Raw genomic sequence first — 17,659 nt, forward strand, 5'->3', positions numbered from 1 at the left:
TGTGCGCTCATGTAGGTAGGTAGGTGCACTGAACAGTGAACAGGTGCAGTGATTGGGATGGGATTACAAATCTGCAGCTGCCTGTCACACACACACACACACACACACACAGGAAGTCACTGAATGTGCTGGGCCTGGCAGTGGCACAGTAGGAATTACACCAAAGGCCAGCTGCGACTGATTGACAGGGCTGTATATAATGCAAGTGGGCCACACAAAAAAAAAATAAAAAAAAATATATAGATCACAAGAACAAGATTAGCTCTCAAAAGAGCTGTTGAGGGGTGCTTTTTTAGCAATAAGAATCAGCAGGGAGCAAGCTAACAAGCCTACAAGAGCCTAACTAAGCTGTCCCTATGAGAGTCTGCAGCAGCTCTCCCTTCTCTAATTACTGCAGGCACACGAGTGAGTCCAATGCCTGATGCTGCCTGCCTTTTATAAAGAGGGGTGGGGGGGGAGAGTCTCCAGGTGGGAGTGTAGCCTGATTGGCTACAATGTGCCTGCTGATTGTGATGTAGAGGGTCAAAGTTGACCCTAATGATGCACTATGGGGGTGAATCGAACTTCCGGAAAAGTTTGCGGTTCTCCGCGAACCACCGAAGTTCGCCGGGAACTGTTCGGGCCATCTCTACACACCACATTTTTCAGAGTCATGTATTTCACCTAAAGTTATTTGGTTAGGTTTCAACAGCACCCATAATTGTCTCCCACTTCTTAATTAGCGTTTGAACACTGCAGACAGGCATTCTCTATTCCTTGGATATTTTCTTACATCCCTTTCCTGTTTTATAGAGTTCAACTACCTTTTACTGCACATCCTTTGACGTTTCTTTTGTTTTCCCCATGACTTAGAATGTAAAAAACATCAGTGCAGCACTGGATAAAAGGGTTTCAGGAGTCCAGAAACTCATTGACCTATTATACAGACCCACAAATTACAAGCAAAAAGATCAGAGGTGAAGCTGGTTACCTTTAATAACCATTAAAACCAATTTGTGTTAAGTTGTGTGCATATTATCAGGTCAAATCACTATGGTATGTAAACTTTTGATCAGGCTCATTTGGGTACGTTATAAACTGATTATGAATTTAAAAGAGTAAAAGAGTAAACACAATTGTCTGACTATAAATGGCTTCAGCCAACCACCCACCACAAGTGAAAGAAAACTTATGTTATCAATTTATCATAAATTCTGCCTGGGCATGTAAACGTATGAGGACAACTGAAAATGCAGAAAATATTTTTTTTTAAGTGAAATGAAAGTGTTAACCCCTTCCTAGTCCATGAACCTTATGTAATTAATGTATTTGGCTTAATATGCGTGCACACCACTTCACTCCATTACCTAGCGATGCATCTGTAAAGTATCAGGAGCACCGAACTGTCATCCTACCAATCAGATCTGATCACTACAAATGTGCAGTCTGGATATAATGGTCTGCTACATATCCAACTTGCAATGAAGTAAGTAAGGCATATGTGGTGTAAATTTAACCGGGAAGAGCCAAGGAATATTTGTAGGTGTTTTATAGCAGTGGCATTTGTTACATGAAAATTAGGAAGGGTGAAAAATGATAAAAGTGTATTTTTTTTTACTCTAACAACATTGCAACTTTTTAAACATTTTTTTTAACCTTTAATGATTGATTGCTGCTATTTACTAGAGCAGAAATCTTTCACTTTTAAACAGGTGCACAAGTGGTATCGATGGGGGCACCAACTGGTATTAGAATTTGCCTAATTTAATTTTGTGTTTAGTAAGGCAGTGATCTCCATGCAAATTGCAAAGGTGCAAAAAATACTCGCCACACGTACTGAAAGTCAAAGGAGAATTGCACTTCTGGTAACATTTACAAACTTGCATTTGCCTTTTTTCATATTTCCTTCTCAAAATCATAATTTTTTTTTTTCTCAAAAAAAAAAAAAAAAAAAAAAAAAGGAGGGGGGAAATGTTGGCAGATTTTATGGTTTGAATGTAGGCTCCTCTGAGTTCCTGGCAGTCTAGTCATCCCTGGGCTCCCCCTCTTTCCCTCCCCCCCCCCCCCCCTTGTATACTGATGTCCCCATGCTGGCAGCAATGTCCCCAGGCTAGGCTTGACTCTCCTCCCTCCAATGCATAGAATGCTGCAGCAAGGATCAGTATCACATACTCTGTCCCAGGAGCGGCGTCTCCGCTCACTAAACATCAGCAGGCATTCTTCTCTACTGTAGCTCAGTCTCCTTCCACCCTACACACACCAGCACTGTCTGGCATGCCTAGCTTCAAATTCCAACACCACTAAGGCCCCGTTCACATCACAAACGCGGATGGCCATGCATGCGCAACGCAACGCATGCGAACGCACGCCATCCGCGTTTGTGTGCGTTGCGTGGCTGATCCCATCACTGAAAAGTCAATGGGACAGCCACGCGTTTTTACAAAAAATGCGGGCAGCATGCGTTTCCGGACCGCACAGGTCTGGAACGCATGCAGTGTGAACATCAGACATTGCACTCTATGCAATGTCTGATGTCGTGCGTGTCTGCCACCTGCACGCGTTTCCAAAACGCGGCTGGAAACGCGTGCAGTGTGAACGGGGCCTTAAGAGCAGCAAAGAGCCACTTCATTAGACATCTGGCGGCATGATGGGAACCAGTGAAATCACATGTCCTTGATTAGCTTTTTACCCGGCTGTCAAGCAGGTAGAAAAATCGCGATTGCAGCAGTCTTGTCATGATTTTTATACAAGTCAATGGGAGCTTTTTGATTTTTTTTTTTTTTAAAACACGAACACAGCGCTGACAGATCAAAAAGCACTGTACTATGTGTCTCAGGCCTTACAGTCCACACTGTGAGCACTCCTCTCTTGAAGTTTTTGGATTGCCGGTGTTCGGAGCATGGAGCTGCACACACATCGGCAGAAGAGAAGCTAGCCGAGCGGAGTCCACCATGGGGAAATTGCCACCAGCTCGGAGCACGATGGGGTACATTTCAATTACAAGACTTGATTTTACTTTTTAGCACCTTCTCTGATAGAAAACGATCAGTATCATTTTTGTTAATATCGGTGCATTTGTAGCAGCAGCAACCCAAAACATCCAGGAATGTTCCCAAAACACAAAGCTAAGTAAAGAATACTACTTTCTTTTTGTTTTAAGTTTTACTGCCTCACATCACAGACCTCAGGAGCTTGGGGAAAGAAGCTCTGCAAGACACCCCTGCACTTTAGATGCACCAGGTTTAGTATTTTTTTTCCCCTGGCTTTTGTCCTCTAAACCTAGGTCCGTCTTATAGTTCGGAACGTCTTATAATCCGAAAAATACGGAAAGCTGTTTTTTTTTTCCCCCTTTGCTACCCTTCAAAAAATATCAACACCTCACTTAACTCTTATGCTGAGTACACACGATGTGTTTTTTCCAGGGCTGTGGAGTCGGTACAAAAATCTTCCGACTCCAACTCAGACTCCTCAATTTATGAAACCACGACTCCGACTCCAACTCCGAGTAGCCAAAATGGCTCCAACTCCTTAGTCTAATACTTAACAGGGCTGTGGATTTTGTTCAAAAATCATCCGACTTCGACTCCTCAGTTTATGAAATCAACGACTCCAACTCCGCGTGCTCAAAATTTCCCCGACTCAGACTCCTCGACTCCGACTCCAACTCCACAGCCCTGTTTTTTTCAATCTATTTTCCATCCGATCGATTTTCGATTCGATTCTGTTATCTTTTCTTATCTAATTTCCATTCACTTCTAGGAGAAAACGATAAAAGAAAAAAACCAATCGAAAGTAAGATCGGACATGTCAGAAATTATTAATCGAACCATCTAATACAAAATTGTATGGTGTAGACCTAGCATTAGACTGCCAGCTTTCTTTGTTTATTAACCTCCTGGGCGTTACGCACGCCGGAGGGTTTGCAGCCGACAGTCCCCCATTATAATTTTAAGCGGTCGGATAGCTGTAACAGCTTCAGCTAGCACTAGGCTAGCTAGTAGTGGTGGCCGGCATCCTCAGATTACTTTTGATCCCCCCGATCGTAGCTAAATACATTACCCAGCCTGGGTCCAGCGATCTGCGCAGCCTCCCCCCCCCCCCCCCCGGACAGCTTCGCTCTTCTCTATGGGGAGGATCGCACATGACGTCATGCGCAGACCCGATCCTCACCATAGAGAGGACCGGAGATGTGCAGGGAGGCTGCGTCGATCGCCGGATCCAGGGGGAGTAAGGTATTTAGCGGTGATCGGGGGAGGGAGGGGTTGATCAAAAGTGATCTGAGGATGCCGGCCACCACTACTAGCTAGCCCAGTGCTAGCGGAAGCTATTACAGCTATCCGATCGCTTAAAATTATAATGGGGACTCCAGGTGACAGCCGGCGGTATGCCCGACACAAGTCCAAATTAGTCAGTAGGATTGTCATTGAGGTGCAATTAGATTTGAGATGATTGAGAATTATGCCAATTATGACACACAATTATGAAAATCTATTGTAAAATAAACTAATACAAATACTACAAATACAAATACTGCCATTATAATTATACCTTGCACTGCAAGCATTTCACAAGCCAATATTCAAGCTGCAAAAATTTGCAGTAACATCTGCATATTCATGCATCAACTCACAATTATTTGTATATTTCAAGTAAAGTAGAAAGTTGGAAATATGCCAAAAGTGTACAAAAAGCTTTTTAGACTTCCGTGGCAAATGAATATGGGGAAACAAAACCGCTGATGGACATCAGCTTCAGGCAGAAGTAGTTTTGTATTTAAAAAAAAAACGTTTAAGACAACCTGGCATAAGGATGCCAGAGCACCTATAGATGTCGACAGCAGTCTAAGGGTTAATAAATGAATAATAAGAAAAATTTATATAAATCATATGAATATTGGCCATTTTATGTCTAAAGAAGGTACATGCAGCATCTTAGAAGTATCAGTGCTTATGGCTTGTTCATAAACGTGTGGAGGTGAACTGCACTGATCTACATTATCATTTGTTGCAAGTTTGAAGGATTTGACTTGAGAGGGAAAAGCCAAGTCAATGCATCAAACAGCATCCCGCAGGACTACTTTACAATGCACTGCAATGCAGCCCATAGATGTGAATGTACACCTAACCAGTAGTCTCATATTATGTCTCCAACAGCATTTACAATGATAACATTTGTACATCTACTAAGCAGCTATTATCAGTCACAGAAGATATTGTATTCACTGAGTTTATTGGAAAGGAAATATAGTACCTGGCTGTATTCAGCAAGGGGTGCTTTGTTCCCACCAGCTTCCTAACCTGCATTGCTATGTTGCTCAGTTCATCACTCAAAAGACAACGGAGACTCATGAACGAAGTTGGATAACCCACAATTTTCTCTGCATCTGAAACGACCTTGCTCCAGTGAGTTGTAGTAGATGAACCAGAAAAGAGGCTGATTGTCCTTCTCGTACAAAACCTGTTGGCACAGTGTCTAAGGGGCCCCATGGACTGCATTACACACTTGATTGCCAACATGGCGTTAAACATAGCATCCTGTTAAGAAAAGGAAAACAAATAAACCACATTTGAAACTAAATTGCTTGTAAAAAGAAATTGTATTGGTATTTCTAATAAAGGAAGTTCACACCCTCCCACTACTTTACAACAGCCATCCCATACAAAGATCTAAAGTCTTAAAGAGAACCTGTACTGAGTAAAAATATTTAAAATAAACACATGAGGTAACTTCAAATGAACATTACAGAGTTACCTTGCCATCCGTTCCTCTCAGAAGCTCACCATTTTTTTCTGACAATAATCCCTTCCAGTTCTGACAATATTTTGTCAGATCTGAAATATATCAGTTGCTGTCAGTAAAATATCAGTTGCTGTCAGTTATAGCTGAGAGGAAAACAGATGTACCAGGTAATGTCCATGTTTCCCTATGGCTCAAGTGGGCGATGTTACAGTTTAACTGTGTGCTGACCAGAAAGCTGTTATGGCTAATGGCCATTTTCAAAATGGAGGATGGAAAAATTGCCTTGATCATAGTGAACAAATAGGACGCGGGACAGGAGAAAGACACTGAGAAGTAGACTACATGGAGGGTAAGTATGACTTGTGTATGCTTATTTTGACTTATTTTCAGTACAGGTTTTCTTTAAGGTTTGTACACACCAAGAAGGAATGACGTCGGATGGGGATCAGTAACTGATTCCTTGGGCAACTTTGCAGGGCCAACATTGTACATATGCATTGCTAGCCTACAGTCTGCTATGCTGGGAGGCAGAAGGCTGACGGAGCGGAGTGGTTGTGATGTCACACAACAGGCAGGTTGAGTGGTGAGAACACAGCTCTCAGCTGGCGATTGGCTGAAACGATCTACCCCATCCAACTGCTCACTGCCCAAGGCATCGGGAGACACTGCGCATGCTAGAATCTTAAAAGAGTCAGTCATTATTAGCACCTAGGATGAGTGTCATCTAGTGTATGTACAAAGCTTTATGCAAAACATTTCTGCCACTTAACATAAAAATGATGGCCAAGGCAACAGTTACCATGACATCAGCTGTCAGACTAAAGGCCCATACACACGTCGGATTTCCGCCAACGACGGGTCGTTTGAACGTCCCGTTGTTCGCCCGCTAAATCGGGCGTGTGTACAGGCTGTCGTTCGCTTGATAAGGGTGAGTTTGAGCGATCCGCCGGGGGGAAATCGCTCAAACTCACCCTTATCAAGCGAACGACAGCCTGTACACGCCCGATTTAGCGGGCGAACGACGGAACGTTCAAACGACCCGTCGTTCGCGGAAATCCGACGTGTGTATGGGCCTTAACAGTGCTAGGGAGTATAAAGAAAAGATGGGACATCACTCACAAATGCAGGCGACTTTTGTGTTCATAAACTATGAATGCAAGCATCTTTTGGGAGCTCTATACCCATATATCAGGCTTAGAACACCTGAGAAGTGGGAGAAGGTGGGACAGGGGAGGGGCGCACAGTGGCAGAAAATAAAGGTGGAACACAGCAGGGGAGGCAAGGACATGACAAGTGTGGGGAGTAGGGATGATCAATATGCAAATACTTTGGAAGTTGATGTAAATTTATGCAAATTTTATGCAACTATATGCAGCTTCAAAATGGACCAATCACCTGGGTTTAAAATGGTTGGTCCATTTTCAAACTGCATATATTTGCATAATCTTGGAAGTGTTTGCCTCTCTTTGAGCATCCCGAGTGCGTAGTTGGCCTACCCTTTGCAGCTATAAAAGCTTCAACTTTTCTGGGAAGGATTTTCACAATGCTAATGTTTACGGTTCTTGTAACAATATTTGTGCTGCTTGGAACTCTGCTGTACATTTGTTAGTTGTATCTAAGTTCCCCTTGTCGTCTTATTGTGCTTTGTAAAGCGCTGCGGAATATGTTGGAGCTATATAAATAAAAAAAAATAATAATAATAATAAAAGGTTTAGGTGTAGTAGTAGTAGTATTTTTTATTCATATAGCTTCAACATCTTCCATAGAGCTGTACACAGTACAAAACAAATATTGAGGAACATAACATGAAGGCGGGTTTCTGCAGTGTTAGCACCGTATCATACTGCTAATAATAGGTGTGGAACTGGCCTAATTAATAACATTGCTGGTCGCCAGTCAAAATTATCAGGCCTGTTAATATTTCCATTCCGAATCAAACAAAGCACAGAAGGTTCTCCGAGTAGCCCCTGGATATAGGGAAACTTTTCTGCTTGCAGTAATGAAATACAAGACAATCTGATCATTTATACAGCACCCTAGCACGCTTTTCAGTTAGGTTCAGTGAAGTGGAACTTTGACTTAAAGCGGACCCAAACCAAACATTTTTTTAATGAAAAATATTTAGTTGCACCACTCTGACACATACAAAGATAAATAAACACTCCTTCAAACCTATGATCATTTCAGTGCATGCTTTTCACCCTTCTCTTTTCACAGCTAGGGTTATACTGGGGGCAGCCATTAGCAATTCCTCCATTGCCGGACACCACCTACTCCACCAGTTTGCCGGAAAAATCCCGGCAATTTGAAAGGAAGGGAGGGGTTCCTCCAATAAATGTAAAATATTTTATATTTGTCATCATGCAGCTGAAAAAAGGCTACTATTTATTATTATAATTTAGAAAATAGATTTTAGTTCTGAAATCTTGTATTTTTAATTTGGGTCCACTTTAACCCCTCCAGTAACTTTATTACCTGGAAATTCTTGGGATGTTTTCCACCGAAAATCACAATCAGCATCACCAATGTGCTGCGGTTGAGATTCTGACCATTTAAAACTAGCACATTTTTAACAGAGATTTGTGGCGGGTATTAAAAAATGATTATAGTCCATCGCAAACAGACATAAAAAAGTAGCATGCAAAGCGTTTGCGCTTGGCCAAAAAAAAAAAAAAGTGCATCAGTGGAAAACGAGAACCGAAACTAACAGGTTATTGCGATTAAGATTGTCCTTGTAATTGGCAATATGCGAGTACTCAGAAAATGAACTCAAAGTGCAGCAGGTGAAAAAGGGCCCTTTTGCTGTATTTAATGTTTGAGTAGAAATGAAATTTTGAGTTTCATACCATTTTAAATAGCATTCAAAAGGTGTGGTCAGTGGCAAGCAGACAGGAGTCTGAACTTCCTGACAAGTCACAAATCAGCCCCCATGGGAAAGAAGCTTACGTTTCTAACACATGGAAGAAAGAAAGCACAAGGTAGCAGAAGGTAGGATATACAAACATCTAACCAACAGACATTGATTCAGGTAATACCAACATTGGTTGGTTAGATGTCAGCATATCTGCTCCACAAATTACACAGGACCATACCTCACTTGCAGAAGGTAGGAGTGAAGAGTGATCACACAGGAGTCAGCAGACAGGCTGGATGGAGCTGCAGAGCTCACTACTTTAGTAGTTCAGTTTCACAGCACTTATCAAGTGGGTGCATAGGAGGCAATAAATTATCAGGCTAATGAATGCAATTTCAGGACTGCATTCTTGTGCTATAGTAGCCCTTCTCAACCTCTTTACCATGGGGGAACCCTTCAAATATTTTTTTTTTTATTTCAAGGAACCCCTGCATTAACAGGGGAGTGGGGATTTATTTTGTTGGTCTTTTTAAAGTGGGTGTGGTTGCTCATTGTAGCAGGCTTGTTGTTCTGCCCTCCATTCCATATTTTTTCCAATGGTATCATCCTGATTTAAAACTCCTAGTGTTTACTATTATAATGGCACAGGTTAGTGTTTCTTACTATAGACCCCACAAGTATAGTGATCGCCTATAACAGTACTCTATTACACTATCCCTTAATATGGTACAGCTCATTATACTACCTGTGTATTCTAATTTTTTTTTTAATTAATGTGCTCATTATTCTGACCTCCAATTTAGTGTTTCTTTATATAGTTCCCGCTATAATAGTGTGCTCTTTCCTGGACTAAACGTGGCGGCATACCTATGGGTATTGGCTCCGCCCCTAAACCCTGATAGGATAGTTCACTTTATAAGAATTTTGAACCTGCCCCTCTCCAGCCATTCTTTTTTTCTGTCGTCGAATGGACAGGTGAGCATTGTGGCAGTGCAGTGGAGGAGCAGCGGGCACAGTGGCGGGGAAGGGGGGCCGACTCCCCCTCTTCTCTCACCTGGGACTTCCCCTTCCTCGCTCCCCCCTCCAGAATCAGGGCTGTGGAGTCAGAGTCAAGGAGTCGGAGCAATTTTGGGTACCTGGAGTCAGTGGTTTCATGAACTAAGGAGTCGGAGTCGAATGATTATTGTACAAAATCCAAAGCCCTGGTAAGTATTACAGTGGTTTACATTCTAGCATAGTAAACATTATCACAAGTACCCCTTGAGAAATACAGTGGTTTGCAAAAGTATTCGGCTCCCTTGAAGTTTTCCACATTTTATCATATTACTGCCACAAACATGAATCAATTTAATTGGAATTCCACGTGAAAGACCAATACAAAAGTGGTGTACATGTGAGAAGTGGAACGAAAATCATACATGATTCCAAACATTTTTTACAAATAAATAACTGCAAAGTGGGGTGTGCGTAATTATTCAGCCCCCTTTGGTCTGAGTGCAGTCAGTTGCCCATAGACAATGCCTGATGAGTGCTAATGACTAAATAGAGTGCACCTGTGTGTAATCTACAGGGTGGGCCATGGAGATGAAGATTTCATTTTTCAGCACAACCTGGCACCTGCTCACAGTGCCAAAACCACTGGTAAATGGTTTACTGACCATGGTATTACTGTGCTCAATTGGCCTGCCAACTCTCCTGACCTGAACCCCATAGAGAATCTGTGGGATATTGTGAAGAGAAAGTTGAGAGACGCAAGACCCAACACTCTGGATGAGCTTAAGGCCGCTATCGAAGCATCCTGGGCCTCCATAACACCTGAGCAGTGCCACAGGCTGATTGCCTCCATGCCACGCCGCATTGAAGCAGTCATTTCTGCAAAAGGATTCCCTGACCAAGTATTGAGTGCATAAATGAACATAATTATTTGAAGGTTGACTTTTTTTTGTTTTAAAAACACTTTTCTTTTATTGGTCGGATGAAATATGCTAATTTTTTGAGATAGGAAATTTGGGTTTTCATGAGCTGTATGCCAAAATCCTCAATATTAACCAGTTCAGCCTTCAGTCGTTTTCACTTTATGCATCCGAGCAATGTTCACCTCCCATTCATTAGCCATCACTACTTATCACAATGAACTGATCTATATCTTGTTTTTTCCGCCACCAATTAGGCTTTCTTTGGGGGGTACATTTTGCTAAGAGCTACCTTACTGTAAATGCATTTTAACAGTAAGAATAAGAAAAAAAAATGAAAAAATTCATTTTGTCAGTTTTCAGCCATTATAGTTTTAAAATAAAACATGCCTCCATAATTAAAACCCACGTATTGTATTTGCCCATATGTCCCGGTTATTTCACCGTTTAAATTATGTCCCTATCACAATGTATGGCGACAATATTTTATTTGGAAATAAAAGAACATTTTTCCCGTTTTGCATCCATCACTATTTACAAGCTTAGAAAAAGAAAATAGAGAGAAATATTTCATCTTTACATAGATATTTAAAAAGTTTAGACCCTTAGGTAAATATTTATGTTTTTTTTTTTTTTAATAGTAATGTTCTTTGTTTTTTTTATTAAACATTTTATGTGGGCATTGTTGGGAGGGTGGGATATAAATAGTGTTTTATTTGGGGAAATATTTGTGTATTGTAATGTTTTTTTACCTTTACTTGTAGTTTTACTTTTTGGCCACAAGATGGCAATCTTGAGTTTGTTTACATGACGTCACTCTAAGCGTACAATGTACGCTTAGAGTGACAAAGCTTCAGAAAAAGCGTAGCTTCCGAGAGAAGCTGTCGCTTTTTCAGCGGGGGAGAGGAATCAGTGATCGGGCACCATAGCCCGATACATTGATTCCTGGGCTACTGAATCCGCGGCCGGGAGTGCGCGTGCACGCGCGCGGTCGGCCGCGGGAGTGCGCGGACGCGCACATGGCCTCCTGGACGTAGCTACTACGTCCTGGAGGCATAAATGGTTAAAACAATAAAAGGCTTGAACTACTTCAGTTGTGTGTATTTGAATCTAAAATATATGAAAGTCTAATGTTTATCCGTACATTACAGAAAATAATGAACTTTATCACAATATGCACATTTTTTGAGAAGATCCTGTATACTGGGGACACCTATAAACCTAGCTACCTATACTGGGGACACCTATAAACCTGGTTACCTATACTGGGGACACCTATAAACCTGGCTACCTATACTGAGGACACCTATAAACCTGGCTACCTATACTGAGGACACCTATAAACCTGGCTACCTATACTGAGGACACCTATAAACCTGGCTACCTATAGTGAGGACACCTATAAACCTGGCTACCTATACTGAGGACACCTATAGACCTGGTTACTTATACTGGGGACACCTATTTTGGGGCAACCTGCTGCCAGATTATCTGTATTTTTGGGGAATCACTGCTGCCAGATTACATGTATTTTGGGGAAAAGATGCCAGATTGTGTATGTTGGGGGAGCTGCTGCTTCCAGATTATGTGTATTTTTGGGGGAACCACTTCTGCCAGATTACATGTATTTTGGGTGATCTGCTGCCAGATTACGCATATTTTGGGGAACTGCTGCCAGATTATGTGTACGTTGGGGGAACTGCTGCTGTCAGATTACATCCATGTTTGGGGATTCACTGCCATATCTGTATTTTGGAGAAACCTCTGCCACATTTTGTGTATTTTTGGTGAAATGCTGTTAGATTACATGTCTTTTGAGGGGAAACACTATGGCAGAGCTCAAACTTCCCCGACAGACCGTTTACACCACTAAGGTCATGTATATTTGGCCCCACCCATGTTCTTTTGCGTGACCATGCCCATTTTCCGGCAGGGTATTTGTCAGTAAAAATATCCTTTGTAAGTACATGTTTAAATCTTTGTCAGTAAAAAAAATAATGTGAAAGGTTGGCAACACTGCCAGTCACTGGTACCCAGGGACAAGAAACAATCAGATTGCACTCCTCCGGCCTGTTACATTTCCTCCAGAACAAAACAAAAAAAAATGTTCAGAGACATTGTCATGCAGCAAACCTCCAGGTACTAAAATATTTCTGAAGACGATATGAATGAATGAGTAGTAAATTAGGTAAAGAGACTGAAACGAGTTTCTGAGCCAGGGAAATGGACATACAAGGAAATACACAAGTGTACAAGCTCAGAACAACATGACCTCTCGTGTGTTGTCACACTGCTCTCCAAACTGACAGGCGAGGCAGACAGAAACATTGGTTCCATTTCATTTTTTCTCATTTTGCTAAGACATAATATATAAACCCATCCTATACACGGTCACTAAAGCTAGATTTACTTTTCACCAGGTCTCACTACACTCACCGTTTTCCCTGCACGTGCTTTGGGATTCGTAGGACGCAACAACATGACATATTAAATACAGGAAGACGCGAAATCTTCTGGTGCGTTCCACCTCAGCACGTATGCCGATTGATTCATTCCTATGGAAACCTAGTAGTGTATTTGAGCAGCTCATAGTCATAGCCACCTGAAAACATAGCTGCGCAATACAGATCAAAAAAATTATAATTGGGGTTTATGTTATAAATATACAGTTTTATTTTATTCCCATTTAGATATGGTTCACTGAAAGGAAAGGAATATAGAGGTTAAAATATGCAGGGCTGCTATCATGCTATCTATAAGGTTACGTTTTATTCACTTTGCCATCTCCTGATAGCTGCACAGGAACCCTTCTGAATTCTAAAGTTGGCTGCACTTCTAGCGACTTGCGGCCTGATCGGCCATACGATTCAAAAATGTTATGGAATAGGATAAAAATCAGTGCCACAACAAGCATGCAGAATCGGGGATCTGACTTATTTTGGGCCAAAATTGATCACATGCCCAGTACCCACTGGCAACGGGAAGACCGGGCTGGCCCGTGGACGATCAACGCAGCCTGGGAGGATGGTGAGGGAGCCAACCACCTAAAGGGGGCTGAAGTAAGCCCCAGGTAAGTATAAATGCTTTGTTCTTTTTCGTCTCAGATACACTTTAGGTATTGTCAGAAAAAAATGTTTGCCTCTAAAACATTAAACGCAGTAAAAAAAATGAATATAAAACACTATGAGACTGCTCTGATATCTTATGAATGGACATTTGCCCCTCACTGAAGCTGACTGATATCATCATCAGCTGCAGGACAAATTATCAGTTGTACTCCTAGAAAAGTAATGATTGAGCAAATAGAGGAGATCAAGTTATCTGGATACAGAAGAAGCCTTTCTGCCTTGTTTACACAGTATATACACTTCCAGTTCAATCTTGATAACCAGCAATCCCCAGGTCCCCCCACTGCACAGATGCTATGCATCATCACATGGGCCGGCGCGAGAGTCATGCACAGTTCTCTAAGACTGAACCAGGCATGTGTAGGACTTGCACACCAGCCGGCATGACGACACGCAGCATGTGCGGTGGGGATGCACAAGGGCGACTTCAGGCCAAAATAGTCAATTAGCTGAGCCGCCAGCGGACCTGGGAGAAGAGCCAAGAGGACTTCAAGGGCTATGTGGGGCTGGAGGGAGCCCCAGGTAAGTCGAAGTTGTGTTTTTTAGCCTGAGCTCTGGGTCCCTTCAAAATTTAGGGGGATGGAAGCGGCATCACAAGGCCAATTTCTGAGAAATTTACTAAAATCGATTGGGAATCGTCCTGCAGTGTATTGGCAGCTAATAGATCTCTCTCTGATCAGATTCAATCAGAGAAAAAGCTGTTTTGCCAACCTTTCACGTTATTCTTTACTGACAAAGATATAAAAATTTACTGACAAAGTATATTTTTTACTGACAAAAACCCAGTCGAAAAAAGGGGCATGGGCACACAACATAATGTGGGCATGGTCATGGGTGGGGTCAAATATACACGACCTTAGCAGTGGTGTAAAAGGTCTGCCGGGGAAGTTTGAGCTCTGCCGAAGTGTTTGCCCCAAAATACATGTAATCTGACAGTATTTCACCAAAAATACACAATCTGACAGAGGTTCCTGCAAAATACAGATAATATGGCAGTGATTCCCCAAAAATGAATGTAATCTGGCAGCAGCAGCTCCCCAACATATACATACTCTGGCAGTGGATCACCCAAAATACATGTATTCTGGCAGCAGTGGTTCCCCCAAAATATACGTAATCTGGCAGCGGTTCCCCAAAATATACGTAATCTGGCAGCAGCGGTTCCCCCAAAATACAGATAATCTGGCAGCAGTTCCCCCAAAATAGGTGCCCCCAGTATAGGTAGCCAGGTCTATAGGTGTCCCCAGTGGAAGTAACCAGGTCTATAGGTGTCCCCAGTAGACCTGAACGGTTTCGCGGTTTTAAACCGAAACCGCGATACCTGTCAAGACGATCTAGAGATCGTCATTAGCTGCGGTTTTTCACGGCATCCTCTGTGCTGCTCCGTACAACTCCGCCCACCGCCGCGCCATCATAGGTGAAGAGGATCCTCACTGACTGAAGCTGCGCTGCTCTATACTTATATGGCTCTGCCTACCGCTGCTGCCATCATACAACGTAGAGCCAGCCAGCGATTGGTAGAAGCTGTGCTGCTTGCAGAGAGAGACACAAAGCAGTAACGGAGAGGGCACAAAGACTCAGAGTGGGCACAGAGGAGGCACGGAACGGGAACAGAGGGAGCACATAGAAACGCAGAGCGAGCACAGAGGAGGCAAAGAGACACAAAGCAAGCACAGAGGAGGCACAGAGAGGGCCCAAAGAGACTCAGAGCAGGCACAAAACGGGCATATAGAAACGCAGAGCGAGCACAGAGAGAGCAGGCACAGAAAGACGCAGAGTGGGCACACAAGAGACACTAAGCGGGCACAGAGGAGGTACGGAGAGGGCACAAAGACTGAGGCAGGGAACACACTTGACTTTCAGTTTTCTGCGCAGGTTTTTCTGCACATCAAGGGCTTGATTCAATAAAACCGTGATAACAGATATCACGGTCGCACTAACGGTTTGCGTGCATTATAACAAGTATTTTTCATGTGAAAATTCGCTTTTGCATGTAAAAAAATTACGATTGCGCGCAAAAATGTTACGTGCATTATAGCGCACGCAAAACACTAGCGCGACCTTGATATCAGTTATCATGGTTCAGTGAAGCAAGCCCCAAGTTTGTTTCTATAAAGGAAAACACGTTTCACAGCAGCTGATGTAATTGATAGAAAAACCTGACAAAATGTGCAGAATGTCAGTTTTTTTCTGCTCGCGAAGATCATAGCCTATTGATAAACTAGCCTATCGATAAACAGGAGTTCTCATTTTTTTTTGTGCACAAACCGCGCACGAAAACAGTGAAGTGTGTTCCCTGCCTCAGAGCAGGCACAGAGGAGGCACGGAGCGGGCACAGAGAGACAGAGGGACACAGAGGAGACACAGAGGGGGCACAAATGGGGAACAAACAGGCACAGAGGGGGGGAACAAAGCTTGATTTGAAAAAAAAAATTGTGACTCGAAATTGCGATTTTGGACAGAAATCCCTCGATTTTACCTTTTCCTAAAATCGCTCAGGCCCGGTATAAGTAACCAGGTTTATAGGCGTTCCCAGTATAGGTAGCCAGGTCTATAGTTGTCACCAGTATAAGTAGCCAGGTCTATAGGTGTCCCCTGTATAAGTAGCCAGGTCTATAGGTGTCCCCTGTATAAGCAGCCAGGTCTATAGGTGCCCCCTGTATAAGCAGCCAGGTCTATAGGGGTCCCCTGTATAAGCAGCCAGGTCTATAGGGGTCCCCTGTATAAGCAGCCAGGTCTATAGGGGTCCCCTGTATAAGCAGCCAGGTCTATAGGGGTCCCCTGTATAAGCAGCCAGGTCTATAGGGGTCCCCTGTATAAGCAGCCAGGTCTATAGGGGTCCCCTGTATAAGCAGCCAGGTCTATAGGGGTCCCCTGTATAAGTAGCCAGGTCTATAGGTGTCCCCAGAATAGGTAGCCAGGTCTATAGGTGTCCCCAGAATAGGTAGCCAGGTTCATAGGTGTCCCCAGTATAAGTAGCCAGGTCTATAGGTGTCCCCAGTATAAGTAGCCAGGTCTATAGGTGTCCCCAGTATAAGTAGCCAGGTCTATAGGTGTCCCCAGTTCAGATAGCCAAGTCTATAGGTGTGCCCAAGTTTAGATAGCCAGGTCTATAGGTGTTCCCAGAATAGGTAGGCAAGTCAATAGGTGTCTGGAAGGGAGAGCAGCGGCCCGGGCATAGCGGCGACGAAGGGGGGCCGACAGCCCTTACGTGTGGCTCATCCTTCCTCGCTCCCCCTCCAGAATGAAGTAAGCATTGTGACACTCTCGCACTGGCAGCAGCCGGGGAACTACTTACGTTTGCCTTGTTCCAGGCGCCAGATTTAGCTCTGCGTGCGTGCTGCTACTAGTCTGGTCTACTCAAAGACCAAAGCAGTTGCTCACAGAGCGGCAGAGCTCCCTCCCACTGCTGGAACAAGGCAGCGGTAATCTCCGCCCCTTGCCAGCGCCAGCCTGCCACAATGCTTTCTTAATTCTGGAGGGGGGAGCGAGGAAGGGGGATTCAGCCCCCCTTGCGTGCTTCTCCCCTTCACACTGTGCTTCCACCCCCCTTGCTCACAGGGCGACCCTGGTCCGTCGCTCTTTTACTGACCCTGCCCATTGTTGCCAATTTACATACAGCTGGCAACAATTCTGCCCATACATCGCTAGATCGCTAAGCCTTGCAAATTCTATATGCAGCAACTGCTATAGCTCCCAACTGTCCCTTTTTCGGAGGGACAGTCCCTTTTTGGGAGCCCTGTCCCTCTTTCCCCCTCATTTGTCCCTCTTTCAGGACTTTGTCCCTCTTTCTATGTAAATATATATATTTCTCTACTAAAAATGTGTTTGATTGACTCTAAACTTTATTCCCATCCTTTAAATTGATATATAACTAATTTTAAAATGTTACTATAAAGGAAAATGAACCAGGATAGAAAAGACCAGTGTGGTTTGAATTATCAAACAACATATGTTTCTTATGAAATCTTTATGGTATGCGTGACTAGAGACGTGGTGAGGGCGTGACCAGGGGTGTGGCTTAAGTGTCCCTTTTTCTCACCTCA

General features: G+C 43.3%; 1 protein-coding gene across 2 annotated transcripts in view; it reads right to left on the reverse strand.

Annotated features, from left to right (window-relative positions):
- Window positions 1-16,993, reverse strand: part of PDSS2 (decaprenyl diphosphate synthase subunit 2) — a 282,652-nt gene extending 265,659 nt beyond the window's left edge. Inside the window, exons 1-2 of one of the 2 annotated variants that reach the window (XM_068279435.1) lie at window positions 16,912-16,993; window positions 5,230-5,513 (exon numbers count right to left, since the gene is read on the reverse strand). In XM_068279435.1, coding sequence (XP_068135536.1) covers window positions 5,230-5,507 — 278 coding nt within the window. In that variant the 5' untranslated portion in view covers window positions 5,508-5,513; window positions 16,912-16,993. Of the gene's footprint in view, window positions 1-5,229; window positions 5,514-16,824; window positions 16,871-16,911 lie in introns of those variants that run through there. The other variant, XM_068279436.1, reaches the window with a different exon arrangement.
- Between the last annotated feature and the right edge of the window lie 666 nt (window positions 16,994-17,659).

Source organism: Hyperolius riggenbachi, chromosome 4 (assembly GCF_040937935.1).
Source record: "Hyperolius riggenbachi isolate aHypRig1 chromosome 4, aHypRig1.pri, whole genome shotgun sequence".
In the NCBI taxonomy this organism is placed as follows: domain Eukaryota; kingdom Metazoa; phylum Chordata; class Amphibia; order Anura; family Hyperoliidae; genus Hyperolius; species Hyperolius riggenbachi.